Below are 21,466 nucleotides of genomic sequence, written 5' to 3'. Positions count from 1 at the left end.
TTATCAATGAAGGTTCATCATGTGAAAATAGTCCTTGGCCAAGACTGGAGTGTTTTATTCTTCATTTGGCTGCTTCTTAGAAGATTAGGGTTTTATACCAACATCAGCAAAGGAAGTGTGTGCACATTGGGTGTCTGGTTTGTCTTTGTGTGCCACTGAGTTCTGTAAACATCTGCTTTGTGCCCAGAGACCCAGGTTCATGTTACTGTGCCAAAAATCCACAGTTATTCTTTCAGAAGGGACAAACTAAAAAGAACCACACCACACCAAAATTATTCCAGAGGTAAAAGACTGAAATGAGTGCCCCCAAAATGGAGAGACAAGAGTTAACCTTTGTCTTCTTCATATCCAGTAATTATCTCCACTGACAGCTTTCTAACCAGCCTGGAGTGATGTCTCTCAGGACCAAAAATGCCATTGAGAAAGCTGTTGTGGGACTAGTCGACCTTTTCACATTGAAAATATTTTGCTGGAAAATCCTCACCTAACCCTCTCCTCAACTTCTTTATCTGCTCCTTCTTGTTTACCAAGCCCTTTGATATCACTCGGCTGAAGCTAAAAGTGGACTCCGTGCCCTCCTAGGAATTCAAGCTACAACCACAACTGTACTACAGCGTGTCTTGTGCACCCGGGAGTGACCCAGAGCCCGAGCAGCTGCGCTTATAGACACCTATAGCTACCTGTGGGCCACTCTGGGGGCTCTTGGAGCAAACTCTCCCCCAAACCACACCTTGAAGCGGCGGCTCTCCGCAGAGATGCCCCTGTGCGGTCACTGCCTGCCCCGCAGGGCACTGCCTGCGGCCGCAGCAGCTGCCGCTTGGGACAATCATCGGGCTGGGCAGCCAAGAAGCCCTGCCGAGCCTGGCTCCACCTGTCCCTCATGCCGGCTGTATCTTCCGTTCGTTGTCAGCGCTCGTTAAGACCGAGGGCATCTCTGCCGCTCGCTTTGCCTTCTCCGGGTCTCCGGTTTCACTGGAGCGGAGTCAAACGGAGCCGGGTCCGCGCGGGGTCTGGAACGGATCAGCAGGTCAGCTGGGAATGCCTGTCAGGCAGCCAGCGCTGCTCCCTCCCTTCTCCCTGCCTTTCTTTGAGGTTTGTAGCTCTTCTGCTTTCTTGTTGCTATTGCCACCCTCCCCACACTCCCCCTACCACACACCAAGCACCCAGACCTTTCCTGGGCACTTTACTTAATCCCCGGGATTCTTTATATAGGAATTAATCGTCTCGTCACAGTGGGAGAGCTGGGAGGGAGGGGGTACATTTATCTCTCCTGCCGAGGTCTAGAGTTGCATTGCCGTGGTTATTGGTGGGAGCAGAGTGCGTGTGTCTGGGGATCCGTGTTTAGTTCTTCGTTTCTTGAACGACGCAGGGGCAGCAGCAAGGCAAGTTGGCAGCTTGGCTTTCGGGCTGCTTTGTGTCTGCTGCTACAAGGAGGGAGTGTGAGTGGGGAGCAGCATGGCAGAACAAGAAGCCAGTGGCTTGCAAGTCCTTCTCTCCACCCTCCAGGTAAGAACAGCTTGAACTAACAAGAGAGGCGCTGGGCTTGTTTTCCTCTCTAATTCCCCACCAGTGACCTGCAGGGCTGTTCCTTGGCTCTGGCAGCATCAGCGTGCGGGAGCCCCGCACCTCGCCGCCCGAGAAGCGTTTCTGAATTGCAGTTTCACCGCTCGGCGATGAGTGCTGGCAATCGCTGCTATGCATCAATCTGGGCCCCGTGCGAGGGCAGAGGCTCCGCTGCCGAGCCCTGGCTGTGCTCGCAGGGCAGCAGGGAGGTGTGAGGCACCGGCTGCGTGAGATGAATGGGACCTGACAGCGCTGTCAGTCTGAGCTCCGAGCGCTCAGGGCCACCAGCAAACACAGCTGCCAGCGAGGAGCAAGTTCCTTCCTGTCAAATTGTCTGCCCAGGACCCTCAAGCACTCCAGGGAAGTGACAAGAACTCTTGAGATTGTGAGGTGCTGGTGTTGGGTGTGCTCAGTGAATGGTCCCAGGACCAGAGGGAGGTATCCCAGTCCAGATCACCCCTGATGGACAAGCTTGGCCATGGGATGAAGGAGAAGCATCTCTGGCTCTGTTTTCCCACTGCAAGGATGCCTTCCTCCTGGCAGGAGAAGATGCCCAGGTTGTGGCATGAGCTACCCCATGAAATAGGGAGTGTGTTTGGGAGCAAACCTGTGCTTTTATAAGCCTGGTTTTGTCATGAGGGATGGGTGGGAACTGCTTTGCCAAGACAAGCTGCTTGCACATAAAGCAGCTTTTAGAGAGTCATGGTGAAATGCCACTTGTGTGCACTCCTCAGGTGCCCTGAGCCCCTGTGTGCAGCTGTGCTGACGTGGGCCAGACCCCTGTGGGGACAGGAGTTTCATGCCTGGGGCAGCAGCATCCTCTGACTGTCACACATGCCATCACAGCCTCACACACTGCAGATGCAGAAAATGAGGGAGAGGGTGTGCAAAAAAGTCTGGCCCACCTGGGTGAGCCCAAGGATTCATGTGTCCCAGCCCTGTGTCTGTGAACAGCTACAGGCATGCAGAGGAGGTTACAAAACCCCATGATAGCAATTGGCTTTGGAACTATAGTTGTGGGGGCTGATCAACCTTGACATATTTATCCAAGCTTATGTAACTGTCAACAGCTTTTACTTCTCATATCAAACACTGGTTTGCCCCCTGTAGCCCCTTATGTCAGCGAGTTCTGCAGGTAAACTGGCATGCTGAAGAAAATGATCCTGCTGTCCTTTTATGTTTTGGCAGTGTAACTTGTTTGCCCGATGTTGTTGCAGCTTATTTAATTCATATTTTGTAGTAGATCATGTTTGTGTCATATCCAGGCTATAGTACTCTCCCTCCTTTGGATAATTGAGAGCTGAGTGCACCTCTGTTTTTTCTTATGCTCTCTAGCATAACAGCCCTGGTGTTCACTGCATAATCTGGGAACAGAATTGGACAAGACCCAGACCTAAACTGGAACCTATAGTTTAAAATCACGTATGCAGCCTGACAAAGCTACACTGAGGTCTAAACTAGAAACAGTTAGGAGCACTGCAGGCATTGTATTGGTAAAAAAACAAAGTAGCACATCATTCATCACCAGTGCCACAAATCTTGCAGTACAAGACCCTTATTTCCAAAAATTCTATATTCACTTGGAAGACATCAAAAATCTTTTTGTTATATCTTCAATTTGATGTGGAGGCTTGAGTGCTGAAGGGCAGAAAGTAAGGAGTTGATGACAATTACATGTTCTGATTCACCTCTTTCCTCTACCTTCAGCCAAAAAATTACCAGCATAACTTTGTAATACCATGACCGATCTCTGCTAAAAAATCAGGTGATAAAAAAAGACCTTTACTTGACACTGTTGCAAAGTATTGGCCTGGGAAATAATAAGTTTTGGTTGATGTTTGCCTTTGCTGATAACATCTCTCCACACTTCGTTATTTTCTGCAACAGCTGTCCAAAACATGGTTGCTTTGTTTTTGTGACCTGCTGGATTGTCAGTGCTGGTTCAAATTCTTTTATTGGGCATGAAGAACATATCTGCTGCTTACAGCAGGCTATTCTGCAGGGTATTACTGGGCATTTTCATTTCTGTTAGCACATAATATTGCTTTGAATGCAGAAAGCTTTCAGGTGAAGAATGAGGTAACATTCAGCTAGTGTTTATAAACTCAGAATAAAATCATCCTTTCTCCATCAGTCACTCACACAGGACTAAATTTCTACTTCCCTTCCAAGCAGTGGCACAGATTTATATTCCCAGTTGGAGGTCTGTCACCTTGTGCTGGGGGAGAGATTTCCCCCATCTCTTCCTGGCACAGACACTTTCACTCCTAGACTCACAGGCTGGCTTTGGGAAGGGCAGTATCAAGCAGAACAAATCTGAAACAGTGTGCACTTTGTAACTGAGCAACTGCTCTAGTCACGGAAAGAAACACGTTTTTTGAGTTCTTCAAAACTGTTCCCAGTGCTATGAAGGAGCGTGATCCTCCAAAGACAGCTCAAACCGCTGGAAGTGCAATGTGCTGTGGATGTTCTGCAAAGTGACAAGGTGAATAGCAAAAACTCCTTTCAAAGCGCAGCTGCATTTTGTCACCAAAATGTCACTGCAGGGAAGACGTGACATTTCAGATCTCTAGGTATAAAGTGCTTCACTGCTTACAGTGTTCGGCTTCCAAAATGTGAAATTCAGATTTAAGAAAACCCTCTCCCGGTCTCACAGGTTTTGTGGCAGTATGGCAGAGCCAAGCTCTGAGGATTTTACTGTCATTTCTCATTTTCTTTCTAACCCTGCTACCTTCTTCTTTGCTCTCTACTTGACTCTCGCTCTCCAGTGTGATCCTGCAATTATCACCTCCCATCCCTCTGGCTTGGATAGAGTTACCTGTTTGTGTTCCCATCTCTCACTGCATGACATGGAGCTCCTCAGCCCCGACCCAGCCCTGCTCTGTCTTCCATACAAGGACAATGCAGTCCCTCAATCAAGGCTGGGCTGGTTGCCACTCTCACCCTGGTCCCTGGCCACAGCCTGGCAGAAGTAAACACCCTCCCCATTTATGGTTCTTCACCAGGCAAGAAAGCCTGACATCCCATTTTACAGGCAGGCTCCTGTGCAAAATCCCAAGAGATTTGGGATTAGATCTCTTGGCTATTTTAATGCCAGGAGGAGGTATTTGGGTGTTAGTTAAAAACAGCTGGTACTTGCTAAGAAGAGTGATAGAAAACTGGAGCCAACATCTTGCCTTGTGACCCAGACTATTGAATCCCTTGAGACTGTGGAGTATTTTAGTTCCTCCTCCTCGTTGCCTGGCCTTCATTTCACCCCAGCCTCTGATCATTTAGATAAATAAGAAACATTTTGATTCTTCCCTTTCCTTCTTGCTGCTCTCCTCCTCACTGCCCATGCCTTGGTTACCCCCCATGCTTATTCCATGGCAGGATACATCGTGTTGCCTGAGGAGTCCCAGATTTCCTGTTGGCTCTCAGAGTGGTTTTCACATGTTTCCCAAAGCCACAGTCCCCGTTCACATATTCTGCAAAGCTGGCAGCCCCTGGGGCCGTTGGCAGATCTTTGGCTCAAGCTGTCTTACTGTGTTGGACTTCACAGGTTCCCAAATGCTATGGTTTGACAGGGAAAAGATGCAAATCTTATGTATCAGCGATGGAGGTTGTTTTTGCACAGGGATTTATCTGTGAGTGGCCACAGTGTCCAGCAGAACAGAGCAGAGCAGGATCTGCTGTTTGCTGACTCAAAGCTCTCAGCTCTTTGCACTGCCCCTTCCAAGCTGCTGTGCTGGCTGGCTGACAAGGCAGAGCTATTGTTATCCTGAGGACAAGTGGGAAGGTATCTGTGCTGCTCCACTGACAAGGAATAGAAATGCATTTTGCAAAATGATTTTGTCCCCTCTGCATCCTTGCACTTACTCTGGCAGTAGAGCTGCTGAGATTCCTGGCTTTGAGAGAAATAGATGCAAAAAATCCCAGGAGCTGCTCAGGTAGCAGAATGGCCACTCATTTGGGTTGGGGATGGAGGAGCTCAAAGTTTGGATCTGTGTTTTTGGGAGCCTGGCAGGCCAGGTTTAGTGGGATAGCCTTAGAGGGAACAAAAATCAGCTCAAAACCAGATGGTCATTTTTATGTGGTTCATTAACTGAGTTTTACTGAGACTGTTGTACTTAAAGTGAGCAGCAGTGGACTTATTCCTTATAAAAGCTGTTTTAGCTTTGGAACAGCAGAAGTGCAGTTAGGACAGGGAAACACTTGGCTTGCAGGGTTCAAGGAGAAATAGTGGGTGCAAATTTTTCATGTCTCTATTGCCAATGCCACTTGGGCTAGACTTGCCTTTAACCATTGAAGAAAAGGCATAATCCTCCATAAACAATCCTATAGAGGCAGTGCAGGTCCCCACATCAGCTTTCAGGGTTGCTGCTTTTCCTTCCCACCTCCTCTGTCCTCTCCTCCCTGTCCAAGGAGAACCTGAAGGTAACCCAGAGCTTTTCCCTACAGCCCTTGGCTCACAGGGCACTGCTAAGCAACAAACAAGAAGGGAAGCTAACATCCATACATTAATCCCAAATTCCTGCCAGGCCACAGAAGAAATACTGAGGTTTTTCACTCTTGTGAATCAGTGCAGAGCACTAAAAGCCCTCAGAGGAAGCTGTGGCAGTTCTTGGACTCTGCTGAAATCCTTCCACCGACTGAGCTGGGACCAGAATTGCTCTCTGTCCTTGGGCTGGCCACAGCTGTTTCTCTGAGCACACTGCCAGCTCCTCTGCAAATGCCTCCAGATGGGCTATCTAGAATTTTCTGTGGCTGAATTAATGAGAATTCAGGACCTTGGGGTGCAAAATGTCCTCAGAGACTGATGGGAGCAGCAGCAGTGTTGGCTGAGCTGAGCACGAGTGCATCACAGTCAGAGCCTCAGCAGAACTTTGTGTGTCAGGCGAGGAAAGTGGAGTTCTGTTCATCTTCTGCTGTGCCTCATCCTTGTCTAGGATGGGCTGTGCTTTGAGGACAAATGAGATTGTGTCATGAATGGTCGAGGAGAGCCCTTTCTCCCTTCCTTCAGCAAAGCAAATGTGAAAGGATAGCAATCCATGGATCAGTTGGGTGCCAGTCTGGAAAAACTGATTATAAACCTCTGCTTCTGAGTTAATCATGTGTAACATGGCAAATAATCCCACCATGCCTCACATCAGTGCTTGAGAAACCAGGTGATGAACAGTGGGGGGAAAAAAACCCAACCCTGAAGTTCTGGTGACAACAGAGTAAAAAAAAAAAAAAAAAAAGAAAAAAAAAAGGCGAGGCAAATTAATAATTTGTTTTCATGCAGGGCTTGGATCCTGCACAATAAATAATGCACAGAACCACATGCTAAATGATGAGGACGAAATGCTGCATGGGGTGATTTTCCTGGCAGCAGGCACTGCTCATCCTGAAGCAGAGGTTTTGTGAAATAAAACAAGTTGTCATGTGGAAATTAAAAAATGCAGTTACTCCAGGGGACCAAATGAAATATCAGGAATGCTTTAAAGCTGGTGCTTTTTAGCTGTTGAGGGGCTGACTTTATGCTTATGGCCAAGCTGTTTAACTTAGACTATTTGGATGTAATGTAATGGCACATTATGCTATGTCATGCAACTAAAAACTGTGTATTTTGTTTCTGCATTATAGACACAAACAAATTAATAGAATAAGCCACATTATGGAAGGAGGTATATGGATTTATTTAAACAACTTATTTTTCACATACAGTGTGCAATTATATTTAAAAACATCTGTTTATCTATTTGTAAATTGAGGATAATTATTGGTAGTTATCTAGTCTCCCTAGCTGTTTTTTGTATGCCTACAGATGTATTTATACATTACATCAATATTTTTACAACAATGGAAAATTTCCACCCTCTCTCTTTCTCAGGTTTCAATAATTTCTCTCTTTGAAATATATGAGATGTTTTCATACAGAGGGGTGTTTGCCTGAATAGGTCTTGCTAGTGTTTCTTTGTGTAGCATAATCTTATTTTCAGTGTATTATGCTGCATTTCTTGTGATGGCTTAGACACATTTTTCTGTCCGATGCATTGGTTCACTCCTCTTGGTTTTATCTATAATAGGAAAAAAATGCCTGTAGTAGAAAATGTGTTCATGGGCATTTTGAATTAAAGTTTATTATATTATGTTCAGTAAAGTGCACGCAAAAAGTTGCTTGTATTGAAAAAACATAGGGGCTGATAATGGTTGATTCCAGCAGTGTCTATTGGCAGAGATTTTACTGGTGTGTGTCATGAGAAAAAAAAAAAATTCATACACATACTGGGAGTTTAAGAGACTGGGGGGAGGGATTTTTGTGTTGCTTGGTCTGGGATAGCAGGGTTGGAAATTGCTCCTGGAGTTGTTGATATCATAGACACACTGCCTGTGTGTGATCACTCCTGTTTGTGAGAGGATAGATAACACAACTCAGTGAAATAGATTAGATAGATAGATAGATAGATAGATAGATAGATAGATAGATAGATAGATAGATAGATAGATAGATAGATGATAGATAGATAACACAATTGCAATGAAATCTGGGGGATTCAAGCCTCTGGAAGTGCAGCTGAAAGCCCCTCCAAGAGCAGTCAGTGGGAATGCAGAATAAGGCAGTGTCTGCTGGTAGCTCCTCATGGAACTGGCTGTGATCCTGGGCAGAGGTGTTCCTTTCCTGTGCACACCTGGGAGCCTCAGGCTCTGAGAATCCCAAATCCACACAGCCCCCACGTGCCCACACGTGTCGCTGGGCTCTGCCAGACTCTGCTCTCGTGACTGTGCTGTTCTCACCAGAGCAGCACAGAAAATAATTCCCTCCTGCCTTCCCCTGTTCTTTTAATAAGCACTTGTCTCACAGACAGTCTATTTGCACCTGTTGGCCCACAGGGCCCAGTGGGCCTGAGGACAGAGATGCTGATCCATCAGCAGAGCTGTTCTGTGCTCCAGGAATCTCAGCAGGGAAGGATGGGGAGCTGTGATTCCCAGGCAGAGCAGGCTGATTTTGGTCCCCAGAGATCTGTGATTCCCAATCAAAGCAGGCTGATTTTGGTCCCCAGGAGCTGTGATTCCCAGGCAGAGCAGGCTGATTTTGGTCCCCAGGGATCTGTGATTCCCAGGCAGAGCAGGCTGATTTTGGTATCCAGGGATCTGTGATTCCCAATCAAAGCAGGCTGATTTTGGTACCCAGGGAGCTGTGATTCCCAATCAAAGCAGGCTGATTTTGGTCCCCAGGAGCTGTGATTCCCAGGCAGAGCAGGCTGATTTTGGTCCCCAGGAGCTGTGATTCCCAGGCAGAGCAGGCTGATTTTGGTCCCCAGAGAGCTGTGAGGTCGGAATGCCTCTGGGAATTGGTGAGACATTCTGTGACAGGGAGTGACAACCTTCTCCAAGGAGACCAGGAGCAGTAGCTCACCAGCCAGCCTCCCTTTTTCCCTGGACAAGCCAGGTTTGCTGCAGGAGCTGAGGAGTGAGGGTTAGGGGTGAGCAGTGTGGCAGTTTTTGCACAGCTGCATTGTCCAGCCCAGCTGACACTGGTGTCTGCAATCCTGCAAGCTTTGTGTGCCACAGGGACCATTACTGCTGCTGCTTCAGAGGAGACAGTTTATTTCAGAAAATACAGTTTAATTTAAGATGTGTAAGAAGCAAGAACATGAATACAAATCAATAAAATATTTGTAGACATTTTCTGTTATTAAAAATCTGGGTTTATTCCCTTGATTGCTTCATTTTATGAGAAGTTGACCTAAATATAATCTAGGTGGGTTCTTTGAGTGTAGATTCAAATCTCCAAGAACTGGATAACCTTTTTCCTTTTCATCCAAGCAAAACAATTTGTTGTAATACAGTTTTGGGAAGGAAAGTCTAAGGCATTGAAGATCATCCCTTAAAATAAGGGAAACTTGGTCATTCTCCTCCAGAGGCTGATGGAGACAGAGCCCATTCATACCCATGAGTTAATATTTTCTTTTGATCTGTGTACTGTTATGACTTTTGTTTTACTGAGTGGGGCTTGACCATACCATATAGAAATCAAGATCTCAGAAATCAAGATCTCAGAAATCAAGAATTTGTCATTGATTTCAAAAGATGTCTTCTAGAGAGGACAAAGATAACATAGTAGAGATTCTTCTGCCCACAGGCACTATTAAGCTACAAAAAAGAGAATTAATGTTTTAGACCAACTATTGATTAATAGAATAACATTTGCTTGATAAGAAATTATATGGGCAAAGTTTAATCTCCTTCCCTTTGGGGGTTTAGAGAACAAGGATGGGTTTTTCTTCTCATGGTCTCTTCTTGTGGAAGAACACAGCCTTATTTTCAAAAGGTGGTGTAGGTTGAGGTGGAATTAATGAGAACTGCAAAGCTTTCATCATTCTTATTAGAAAATTGAGTAATTCTGACACAGAAGTCCTGTGGGAGAAATAACTACTCTACCAAAGAAATCTTGGCTTTTTTCCCCCTGCCTTTCAACAAGGGATGCTTTGAAGCCAAAACATGTGGGGTTTTCTTCTGACATGGAAACACCATAGCATTGTGTTTTACTGCAGTCAACTTCTGAGAAGCCTTTTATGCACATTAATTTTTGGTGTAACTTACAGGCAAAGGCTTTCCCACTGGGCCTAATGGGAATTTGATCCCTGTGGTAAACTGAGACAGACTCTTCTCCCCATGGCCCATCAGCTCAGTGCACTCTCTGGTACCTATTCCATTCCTTTCAGAGGGAATGATGCTGTATTGATGGATAAAGCAGGAGCTCTGGGCTTTATTTCAGAACTGTTACAAACACCATCAAACTCATTCAATGTCTGTGCCTTCTGCTTTCTTCATTTGGACAGCAGATGGAGATAAGGTTCATCTGTCAAGTTAGGGCAAAGGGAATCTTAGCTCACATTGTTTCCCAAATCAAAGTGTGGAACAACTCACTCCCTGAGCAGATGACACTCATGCAGCCTGGGTGCAGTGCCTCTCGTCCTCTGCCATCTTCTGTGTTTTTTATGGGATTCCTGATGAAAGGCCAAAGCAGCAGATTTACAGTGAAGATAAAGCTGGCCCTCCTTTTTTCAGGATTAACCTGGCAAGCAGAAGATTGACAGGGAGAGAGATATCCTCCCATAAGCAGTTTACTTGGCACGGTGAATGCCCACCTGTCTCACTTCAAAGGAGGGGAGGAGGCAGAATGGACCACCTGACCTTTTCCTATGATTAAAATGCTGATCTGATGAAGTCAGAGGAACAAACTGAACTAACTGCCTCTTTCAACCCTCAATTCTTCCAGGAATAAACCAGCACCATCCACATGGAGAGAGTTTCTGGAGAGACTAGGGGAAAGCAGCATTACTGTCTTGGTTTATCTGACCTTCTCTTTGTGACAATCTTCTGCAATTTGAGAGGCTTCTGGTTCCATGTTAAAGTTTTGCAAGTGGTGGAGAGAGCTGGAGGTGAAAAAAGAGAAAGAGAATATGTGCCTGGCTCTATTTTCTTTGACAATTTCTCTTCCCATATGGCTAAGGTCATTTGATCTCCCCACGATGCTCAGGGACTTCAAGGGGACAGCTGGATGCAGAGATGCATTAAAACGAGTTCTCTTTGAGATGAAAACCATGATTATTAACAGCTTGTTTCAAAAGCTCTCATAGCAGCAGCTGTACCTCACTGACTGAAAACTCTGGAGGGTTTGTCTAAAAGGTCTGCATGGCTGGGTGATCAAACACTTGGAAATCTCCCTAGCTGAGAGTCCCCTGCTATGCCCTACAAAGCCTGTAGAGCACCATAGCACCAACAGGTCTCCTTGGGAATGTGCTTAAACAAAACAGGACACAACAACAACTTTTTGGGGATCTCTCCCTGCTGGCAGTGGATGCAGGCATCAGAAGTAGATTCTGACATAGATCAAATCTCCTACTGGGTATTCACTGAAGAATTCACCTTTCTCTGAGAGATCAGCCCACTGTGCCCATGCATGTTCAGCCCATTCCCATGTGAGAGAGTCTCAGAAGAGACAGCCCCAGGGGTTTGGTTGGGTGAACTCCACAGGGGATCCCAGCAGATGTGTAAAGCTGGGTATTTTTAAATATAACTCCTGTCCCTTTTCCTGGAGCACAAGCACAGACATGGGCTTACTCATGGAGCTAATAAAATGCCTTTCAGCTTGACTGACCAACACTTAGTTTGCAGGTGCTTCTGAGCTGCAGGATGAAGTAACGAGGGTGGAATAAAGCCCCAAACATGCCTGGTTTGGGCATGGTGGCATTGGCTTGCTGCTGTTGGGTGTCTTACATGGGGTGTAGACTAGAGATAAAGGAGATAAAAATCTTTGTTACCTTCTGGATGGAAAATGACATACCCCTATCATGCCTCTTAAAAACTTGGCAACCTTTTCAGAGAACTGAGAGCTTTGCTGTTGAGAGATTGCTGTTTCAATCTAGATAGATGGGTCTCAGCAATGCAGTTAAACTGAAGTTCTGCTTTATATTACTGGTAATATTACTTTAAATCATTAGAATTTCAAAACACAGTTTGCTATTCATTACGGGTGCCGAGTTTCGTTTGTTGTTTGATTTTTCACTTAGACTGGATGGCAAAAATAGGTTCATCATTTTCACTTTCAGGTTCCATCTCTGAAGAAAATAAGCTGTGACTAACAATAGTTATTAGTGGCTTGTCTGTGCTGCCCATAGCTCAATCATGGCTATTAAATGTGATTGATTAAAAGCATTTGCATGGCTGTTCCAGAAGGCGCTTTTGGAAGTGGGGTAGATTGACACATAAGGACACTTGTCTTGGCAAGAGAAAGGACTGGTGTTTTTCTAAATCAGGGTGTGCCTTATAGACATCCTCATCTTTGGCCTGTACAAGTCAGTGTCAGAATAATGTGCAGCAAATGGGATTGTTTGCACTGGAGTGCAGAGAGAAGCCTGGACTGAACTCAGGCAAGAGCCAGGGCAGACTGAGATTAAACCCAGAGATTCTTGGCCTTTATCATGTGTGGTCCAAGCAGGAATGTCCCAGAGAAGGCAAGGATAGCAACACCTTATTCTGGCTATTTATTTGCACATGCACATACTCACATTTGCTATAGCATTCAGAAATCTGTGGTTTCATTAAAAAGCGAGTACATCTGGAAATTTTCCAAGATTCTCCAGACTCGCTTGTACTTTGAGAAATGCCACTGCTTGTAAAAAAAGTTTGTCAACTCCCAAATGTGCTTCATCTCTGGAAGACAAAGTGTTCTCTGGACTGACACCCATCAAATCTCACAAAATAAGAAAGACAGTACCATGTTTCATGCTGCTTTTAGTAGGGGAAAATAAAACTAAAATGGAATGGAGAAAACAGATCTTTCCCTATTAAATTTGGGTGGCAGTTGTGTTAAATATCTGTAACAGAGTGGCATTTGAATGAAACATTAATATTTTAAATTAATTCAGTAACAGCAAAAGTAATGAAAAATATAGGAATAAATCCAAGAAACAGCAATAAACAGTAGGTGCTGGCATGCATATAGAATTCATTGTACAAGAATGGTTAATGCCTTACAGAAACTTAATAAGAGAATGTGAAAGGCATATGCTAGGATAATCTTGGCATTAAAATAAAAATAGATTAAAAAGAGCAAAAAAGAGAATAATATAACATTAAATACAGTCAAAATCTTTAGGTGTCATAGGTAACTTATTGTAAAATAAGAGATAAAACCTGGGAGAATTTATCTGCAGTAGAAATTACAGAAAGAACATTAGAAATATTCAAAAGAAAGTCTAAAAGCCTTTTGCAGAATATCACGTGTTTTGATTTATCTCAAAGTTTCCTCATTCTTTTAACGCTTCCAATTTGACAGAAGCATTTGAGGGTTATATAATAATGTGTTTTACCACCGTTTCTGCATAATAAAGTAATTGCTCTATTAGAGGCACATTAGTGAGAGGAGCAAGTGATAAAAAGGAACTTTGTATCAGGAGGAACTTCTGCACAAGGACAAGCTTTTCTTTGAGAACAGTGAGAAAACTTTGGCGTGAAAAGAGAGAAAAAAAAAGAGTTTACTTTGCCAACAGTGTCCAAGATACTGAAATCTGTCAGGGCTACAATTTCTACAATTCCTGTAGAAATCTGGGTGTGAATATATTTTATTGCAGTGACACACCAATAACGTGGCATTGAGATGAATGACCTTGCTCTGAAACACCTTTGAGTCTTTTTGACACAGCAGGTAAAACATCCTTTGGAAAAAGGTCAGGTCATGATCTGTGTGCTTGCTAATTCCTGTATGGATTAATTAAATGTAGTATCCTCCTCATCTCTTGGCACAAGGATGAATCTCTTTTTCATCAGCAAGAATGAGTCCCAAGCTCTGGGACCTGTTGGTGGGGAGTAGCTCTTTCTTCTCTCAATCTGGCATCAGTATTCCTGTGGGGATAGATTTTTCTGCTGCACTTACTTCTGGGAAGTTGGGAAATCTCAGGGAAGGAAAATTTTGGACTCCTCACAAATAGATGGAAGTAAGTGTGTGATTGAGGGCCACAGTACTTCTGTGCACATAGTGTTTCTGCTTCATTTTGTTGTAATAGCTATCCTGGCTCTGCTGGCTATCCTCAGGTATTGACTAAGTGAATTTCCCACCACAGGGTGATATTTCCCACCAGGAAAATAAGAAACAATCTGATCTTGATGAGGGATGCTATTGGGCAGGTGTTAGCTAATATTTGTGAAGAAGTCTGTGATCCTCTGATACAAGGTGTTATGTTGGTGCAATTTATTGCATTAAATTTTGTGAGATTCCTTGGCATAGATGATTTTCACCATGATATTTACCAAGTTGTTTTGGCTAGAGATCAGCTTAAGCCAAGCTGTTTCATCTCAACACCTTTAATATTTTGAAGGCATTAGGATGTAAGTTTGGAATTTTCCCATCTCTGCCTTGAAGCAGTTCAGTCCTTTGAGAGGAAGTCCTGAAGCTCAGTGAATAGGAGCAAAGCCCTGTCCATTTGCATGTTAGAAGTTGGCTTTGAGGCACTCCTGCTCACCTGGATGGGCTGCCACCCAGTGTGAAGGGTTGGAACCACAGCACCCAGCTGTGATCTGATGCGTTACTGAAAAAGATGCTGCAGGTTATCCCACCCAAGTGCAAACAAAGGTGAGAAAAACCCAGAACTTCAGGTCATTGCAAGCCATGAAAAAAGCCACCCAGCTGACTGCAGCAGGCCAGAGGGAGGGACATTTTTAATGAGTCTTTGCTGTATTTTCTGATATAAACCCCATAATTCCCGCTTGGGGCTTGGTGTGGTGTGAAGCATCAGTAGGAAAAGAAATGTCTGGCACTTGGCTCAGTGGGGTGCTTGCCACAGGGGTGGCCAGGGCCAGCAAGAGGGACTTGTCCCCAAGGCTGGGGAGCAGGATTAAGAAGTTGCTGTGCCATGTGTGCTGTCCCTGGAGGCCCCTTGGCTTCCCCGGGTACAGTTTGAGGGCTACGTGATCCCCCACAGCTGCGGACGCCTTTCTCCCAGGATTAAAGAGGTCACTTAGGACACTCCCAGAGCAGCAAGGTCCTCCTCTCTCAGGCTTTAAATAGCCCCTTTTCCTTCCATATCTCCTCTGAGTTTCCTGGCTTGCTCAGGCCTATCTGGCTCCTCAGAAGAGGAAATTCAGATTTGGACCAAGAAATGCACTCAGTGTTTATCACAGAGGATGGTGACTCTTGTGGTGATGCTGAGGATGTTTGGATGGTTATTTTGGGAGCAGGGGCAGTTTGACCATAATTTCTTGGAATCCTTCTAAGGCTGGATAATGGTAGTATTGTTAAGAAGGTGTTCCACTTATGCCAAAATTCAGGCCATAATCACTTTAATTGGAAATCTCCCTTACTCTGTGGTTGCCTACTGATATTTTTGAGGTCTCTGAACCCTTTTTTCTCCCTCAGAAATAATGATTTTTCCCCCTTAAACTTCCATGTAACAAATACTGTGCATCTTCCAACAAGAAGAAATCACACGTAGCTGGCTGAATATTGAGGCTGAGGATAGGAGCATACAGACAAGAAACTCTCCAGGGTATTTTGCTCTCTTATTTAAGTGTGAATTTTTAGCTCCTCTTAAATTAGAAAAAGCAATTTACTCTGACAAAGCACAGAACATAAGGCTCCAAACCTGGCTTCACAGTTATTGTAAGGGTGGGTAGTCAGCTGTGGGAAGGAGATATCCAGCTGGTAAATCCATAATGCCAGCGGTGAGTGGCTGTGCCCAGCAGTTTGGCCTGGTGGCACCTCTACCTTGCTGGCAGAGAACTGATTTAAGCATTAAGAGAGTAATTAGAACCAGTATTTTCTAGAGTCTCAGGAGGCAGTGAGGACTAATGCTGCTCAGCCTCTAACCTGCTCTTGATTTTAGCCAGTATTAATTTTGCACCAGAATTTCTCTTCAATAGGCTTCAAGTGCAGAGAGTGAGAAATCTGACTTGCAGATGAAAGTCTCATTACACAGGCAGTTGGGCTGCTGACTGCTATTTGTGTGAGCAAATTTATTAAGGGAAAGAGAAGAGAGGAGGATATATTTTGGACAGGTCAAACCCTGCTTCCGTATTTAGAAACAGGCTATTTTAAAACAAACAAACAAACAAATAAACAAACAAACCCTGGAACTGGATATCCTATTCCTTAGTCTCACTAAAAAAGACCCAAACAAACAAGGTCTGGAAGTTTTTTAGCCCAGTGCAGCAGAATCTTTTCTTTAAAATTAGACCATTTTGTTTTGTTGTTTGTTTGGGAGATTTTTCCTAAGCAGTCACACAATTCAACAATTAATTTAAAAGATGTATTGGTAGAAACCATGTGACACGTTGTCTTGCAAGAGCGACTTCTTTCATTTTGCATTCATTATTTTTGTGATTGGAATAACTGCTTTGTATTTCTTCCCCCAAATAAAATATTTATTAGTAAATCTCGCACTGCACAAATTAATGCTGTTTGATTTCTTTCTGGGTGTCCGCCTTTTCTCTGAATTAATGCTTAGGCTCCCAACAAACCCTCTCAGTAGGCTGTGTGTCTCATTCAGGGAAATACTTGCCTTTAGGCAAAAGACACAAAAGCCCATAAGACTGAGTTTATGGAAGGTTTTTGTTTGAAGGGAGTGCTGGAGGAGGAATGGCACTGGTGGCTGCTGTCCTCCAGGCAGGACACGGAAAATCCCACCTCTGTTGGATTCCTGAGTCTTGTGGAAAACATCCCCAGAGATTTCCCTGAGGTTACCTGTTATTGTGGCTTAGTAGCAATTTTATAATCTTGTCTTGAGTAAATAACAGCTGGTCTTGGCATGTTCCCAGGAGCAGAACAAGGAGACAGGAGCTGTTCCCTGCTTAATCGTGGGTCAGTGAAATAAGCCCAGCTGCCAGTCAGAAATGCTGGGATCGAGCTGTTGTCCTCCAAGCCCAATGTCACCAATTAATCACTTGCTGCCTGTAACCTATCAATGACGATGTGCTGGGGTATTTCTTTTATTCCTGGCTTTCTCCATCCTCCTGCTGTTTATCTCTGAGGAGCTTCTGCCAAGCTAACCCCAGTGTTTCAGGGATTAATTCCCAGAAAAAGCTCAGAGAGGAGCTCTCAGCCAGGAGCTGATTAAATGCATCTGAGCTCATCCTTGTGATACTCCTGGTTGGGTGAGGAAGACAGGATGCTTTGCTGGAATAAGGCTAAAGGAGATGAGGGGCTCTGAACAAAAAATACAGCCATGCTTGATATTTAAAGTGATTGTTTTGTTACTTTAGCCTTTGTCCAGCCTGTGAAAGGCAACTACAGGCTGTTGTTAATAGGTAACAATTTGGCTCTAACTTTAAATCCTTTTAGTGAAATCCTGCAGGAGGTCAGCGATTTTGTAATCTAGTTTAAGCCTCTGGGAACTTTTGTCTGCTCTTATTCCACCCATATACAACAAATGCATCTTCATTAGGCTGTGCACATGTAGATGCTGTATCTAACATTTGTAAGTGCTGGCAGGAATGGAAAACACTTAGCAAGAGGAATTTTACTTTTCTCCTCTCTTTGGTTATGGTTTGTTCTTAAACTATCAAACATCTCTTTCAATAAAAATAACTAATATGTTTATTTTTACCAGAGCTGGGTAAGAAATTTGCATTAAAGAAATTACTCTATTCATCTTTTTTAGATCAGGCACAAGTTGTGATTTTCTCATTTGTACTTACTGTTCAAAAAGATTTACTGATTTTTTTTTATGAATGAATATGTTGGCAATTCATCCACAAGGAGTTTGTTATGTGTATTAATTTAAACAATCGATTCTAATGGATTTCAATGTCCAAATATATTTGATGACTTTGAAAACCTGAAGCTAATTAATCAAAATTTGAGTTGTTTCTTTTCAAGAGGCTAGTTGTCATCTAGCAAGACAATAGCAGCTTTAGGGTTGTTTTTTTCTATGTTGTCTTGCCATTATAAATAGAAGCTGTGTTCTTCTGCAGAAGTCTCTGTTATTCAGTGGTGCCACTAAAGTTAGTGGGAAATATGTTAGAATTTGGAGTGAGATTGGGGTTTTATCTGCTGTTTCAGCCAACACATGAGTCATCCAACTCCTTCAGTAGGGTGCAGGAGGAAGGGAGCAATGAGGCACCAACACAGAATTTTAGTGCTAAAATATCAACAGTAAACACTCAGGTAAAATATTTGGCAATATCACCCAGCTTTAATTTTCACGTTTTAAAGGTTGATCTTTCATGTTCCCTCAAGTTCTTTGTTTGCCTGAGTCCCTGGATAAAGCGCATGGAAAGTCAGAGGATATCTTATGTCATCACTATTTGTGTTAATGGCTTAGGAACCCACAATCCAATCAGTTAAAATAAACAACCCAGTGTAATAGGAGCATAAATCAATGAAGACTTCATTACTGAAACCTTAATGTGTAATCCATCCACCTACAGAGGAAAGGGATACTGAGAGGCAGCAAGACAAAACCAGAGGACAGTTCTGATTTAGGCAACTCTGATATTTAAAAAGGTGTTGAGAACAGTAAGTCTTCCTGGAGTCTGTAAATCTGATGGATACTCATCACTCCTGACAGCCTGCCCCTGACTATTAAGTCCCTGTGCTAAAAAATGCCAAGAAACTCTTGGGAAGAGAGCTCTGAGTGTTCTTTGTTTAGTCTGGGAGACTTGAACCAGCTCAAATGATCAAAGATATGAATTAGGAAGATTAACATAGAACTAAGATGATGTATCTCACCCAAGAGTAATGCTGCTCAGAACTGCTCTGACCTGCTGCAGACTTTCCTTGCTGAGTGGTCCCTTGAGCCAGTGGCACAAATCTGGACTCCTCTAAGGTGAGGGTGGCAATACTTGGTGAAACAAGAGTTGCTGGATTTCATTAAAGCCACGTTCTGTTTGGCTTGGCTCTGAAAGGAGCAGTAATCCTATCACCAAGCCTTTGATTTCAATGTGGATAATAAAAGGGCTGAACTTGAATGTTCAGTGCTGAGATCCCTGCTTATTGAGTTAATAATGAATAGATACAGCAGGTTCCCTCTCTGGCACGGGCCAGCTCTGAGGTGGGGGTGACACAGGCACTTTGCCTGTGGATTCTAGCTAAGAGCAAAAGCAAGTTGAGCCTTGAGAAAGCCATCAGTGCTCACAGACCTTCTCCACTGAGCCCCCATTTCAGAAGTGGTTCTCTGTCTGTTTGCTCCAATCTCACCCTCACCTGACTCTTCTTCTTTCCTTCCTTCCCTTTCCCTGACTACATCTTGTTCTTTTCTCTCATTCCCCTGCTCACACCTCTTGTCTCTGTGGCTTGAGCAGGAAATGGTTGGTAGCACTGCTAATTGACCAAAACCAGTATGATGGTTTTGCAGAGATTTGGAGGGGTTTTTGTTAATAATTATGACTGGGGGGGAAAAAAATAATCTAAGAATACACACAAGGTTTAGGATACAGAAGATGGGAAACATTGGCACTAATGTAGTTACTCCATGCAGAAAATGGCACGTGCAGTTTGCCAATACAGAAGGAGATCTGGTTGCAGGGAGCTGCCAAGCATCCTACAGGATTTCTGTCACAGGGGTGGAAATCTGTTTCTCCAGGCTGGCAGTCACCTGCTCTGACTGCAGACTGATCAATGTCCTGCTTCATCCCCGTGTCTCACCCTGTGCATACCCTCCCCAGCTGTAACAAAGGAGGAGGTATGAACTGCAGCTCCCTAATTAGCTACACAATCCTCAGCACCTTGTCAGCTTGTGCTGTGACTTTTTCAGGGATCCATTGGGAAAAAATGGTCCATTTGCATTAACAGTCATTATTACAGATCTGAATTAGATTTTTCCTAATATTCTTTCTGGAGTTTCTTTTTGCTAGGTGTTAATTCTCGACTCCTTGTCTTAAATACAGAGTTGCATAATGTTAAATATGTCAGAGAATGGTTGAATCAATTTGGTTGGTAAAATGATCACATGTATCTAGAATAGATACCAGGTTAGTTTAAGTTACAAGGTAGGTTAAGTTTCTGAAGCAGTTCAACATTCAGAAAGATAGGAACCATATATTTGTGAGATGTTATCTTATTGTCATCATTTAATTGAAAATAAAGTGATTCCATTATAGTTTGTGTGATCCTAAGGTTATTTGGGACCAAGGCTGTTCAAATGCAAGTTTTGCATTATATTAGAAATTTCTATGGTGGTGTATCAGTTCAGAAATAAAGACATCCAGATCTTAACCCAAAGCCCTCAAATTGAAATACAGACTAGTGATTAGTTCTTGAATCACAGCAGTGAAATCTGTTTGGAGGAGGATTAAAGAAGGGTCCAGTATATCACACAGATGGATGGCAAATATCATGTGCTTCCTTCTCCTCAAGTGCATTACATCTTATTTCCTTTAATGCAAAATTTAAAGTGACTCTAAAGCAGAATGTGTCATGCAAAGTGTGGTAGTAACTTGGTCTTAAAATTAAATTATATTAGTTTAAAAATAGTCTTAGGAATTTTTCTTCTTCTCAAATTCAAAGTTTCCACGTGGTTGTGGCTGCAAAGACAGGGAAATTTTCTTGGAGCTGGGATTAGTATAATTTAAATATATTGTTCTTCAGCTCTAAAAATAAGAAGTGCTGTCATGGAAAACCACCTCACATTTAGCATTTCTTTGTGATACAGAATTTCCCCAACTTTGGGGTAGCCAGATCAAACCAAAAGAGAGCTTTTGTTTAGAATTTAGATGTAAGTGCTACAGAAATTCTACTGTTATTAAATAAGGTGTAGTATGATATGTTAGAGGCTTTAAAATGTGTTATCAATATGTTTCCACATCTTCACTGTCCAGATGGCACAAAAGTGCTCAGCATCCAAACAAGGATCTCAGTGCCTCTGCACTGCCTGATGCACTGCAGCCCTGTGCAGCACAGAGTGTCCTGTTCTGAACTGATCTGTAAATTTGGTGTGTTCCCATTCCAGAGCTCCTGTGACAAGGATGTCATCCTGAACATTCTCAGTGTCCTCACTGACCTGCTGTCTTTGGGTAAGGAAGCAAAGATTTGGGGCAGTGGCTGTGGGCTAGGGCAGAAAGGGGGTCCTCAAGTAAGTCAGGGAATTCATACTTGCATTTAAACTTGACCAGGTGTTTGCAAGGTGAAAAAAATATAAATTGATCAGCAGTCCTTACTCTTGTGTTTGGAAAACTGAGTTTATTCAATGTGTTACAGAAAAGAGACTCAGAGAAAGTTTTCTCCTTTCCTTTTCCCTTTCCCTTTCCCTTTCCCTTTCCCTTTCCCTTTCCCTTTCCCTTTCCCTTTCCCTTTCCCTTTCCCTTTCCCTTTCCCTTTCCCTTTCCCTTTCCCTTTCCCTTTCCCTTTCCCTTTCCCTTTCCCTTTCCCTTTCCTTTTTGAAGATGCCCATGAAAAGTATTTCATAATCCATGGCAGTCAATTTGGAAATGTTCAGTGCCA

General features: G+C 43.6%; 1 protein-coding gene across 1 annotated transcript in view; it reads left to right on the top strand.

The window, feature by feature from the left end:
- The first annotated feature begins 1,279 nt into the window (after positions 1-1,279).
- The window catches only part of AGBL1 (AGBL carboxypeptidase 1), a 261,953-nt gene continuing 241,766 nt past the window's right edge, over positions 1,280-21,466 (top strand). Inside the window, exons 1-2 of the mRNA XM_056500274.1 lie at positions 1,280-1,506; positions 20,976-21,039. Coding sequence (XP_056356249.1) covers positions 1,456-1,506; positions 20,976-21,039 — 115 coding nt within the window. The 5' untranslated portion in view covers positions 1,280-1,455. The remainder of the gene's footprint in view (positions 1,507-20,975; positions 21,040-21,466) is intronic.

The sequence above is a fragment of the Oenanthe melanoleuca genome, chromosome 10 (genome assembly GCF_029582105.1).
Source record: "Oenanthe melanoleuca isolate GR-GAL-2019-014 chromosome 10, OMel1.0, whole genome shotgun sequence".
In the NCBI taxonomy this organism is placed as follows: Eukaryota; Metazoa; Chordata; class Aves; order Passeriformes; family Muscicapidae; genus Oenanthe; species Oenanthe melanoleuca.
This window is presented reverse-complemented; position numbering and strand designations above follow the sequence as displayed.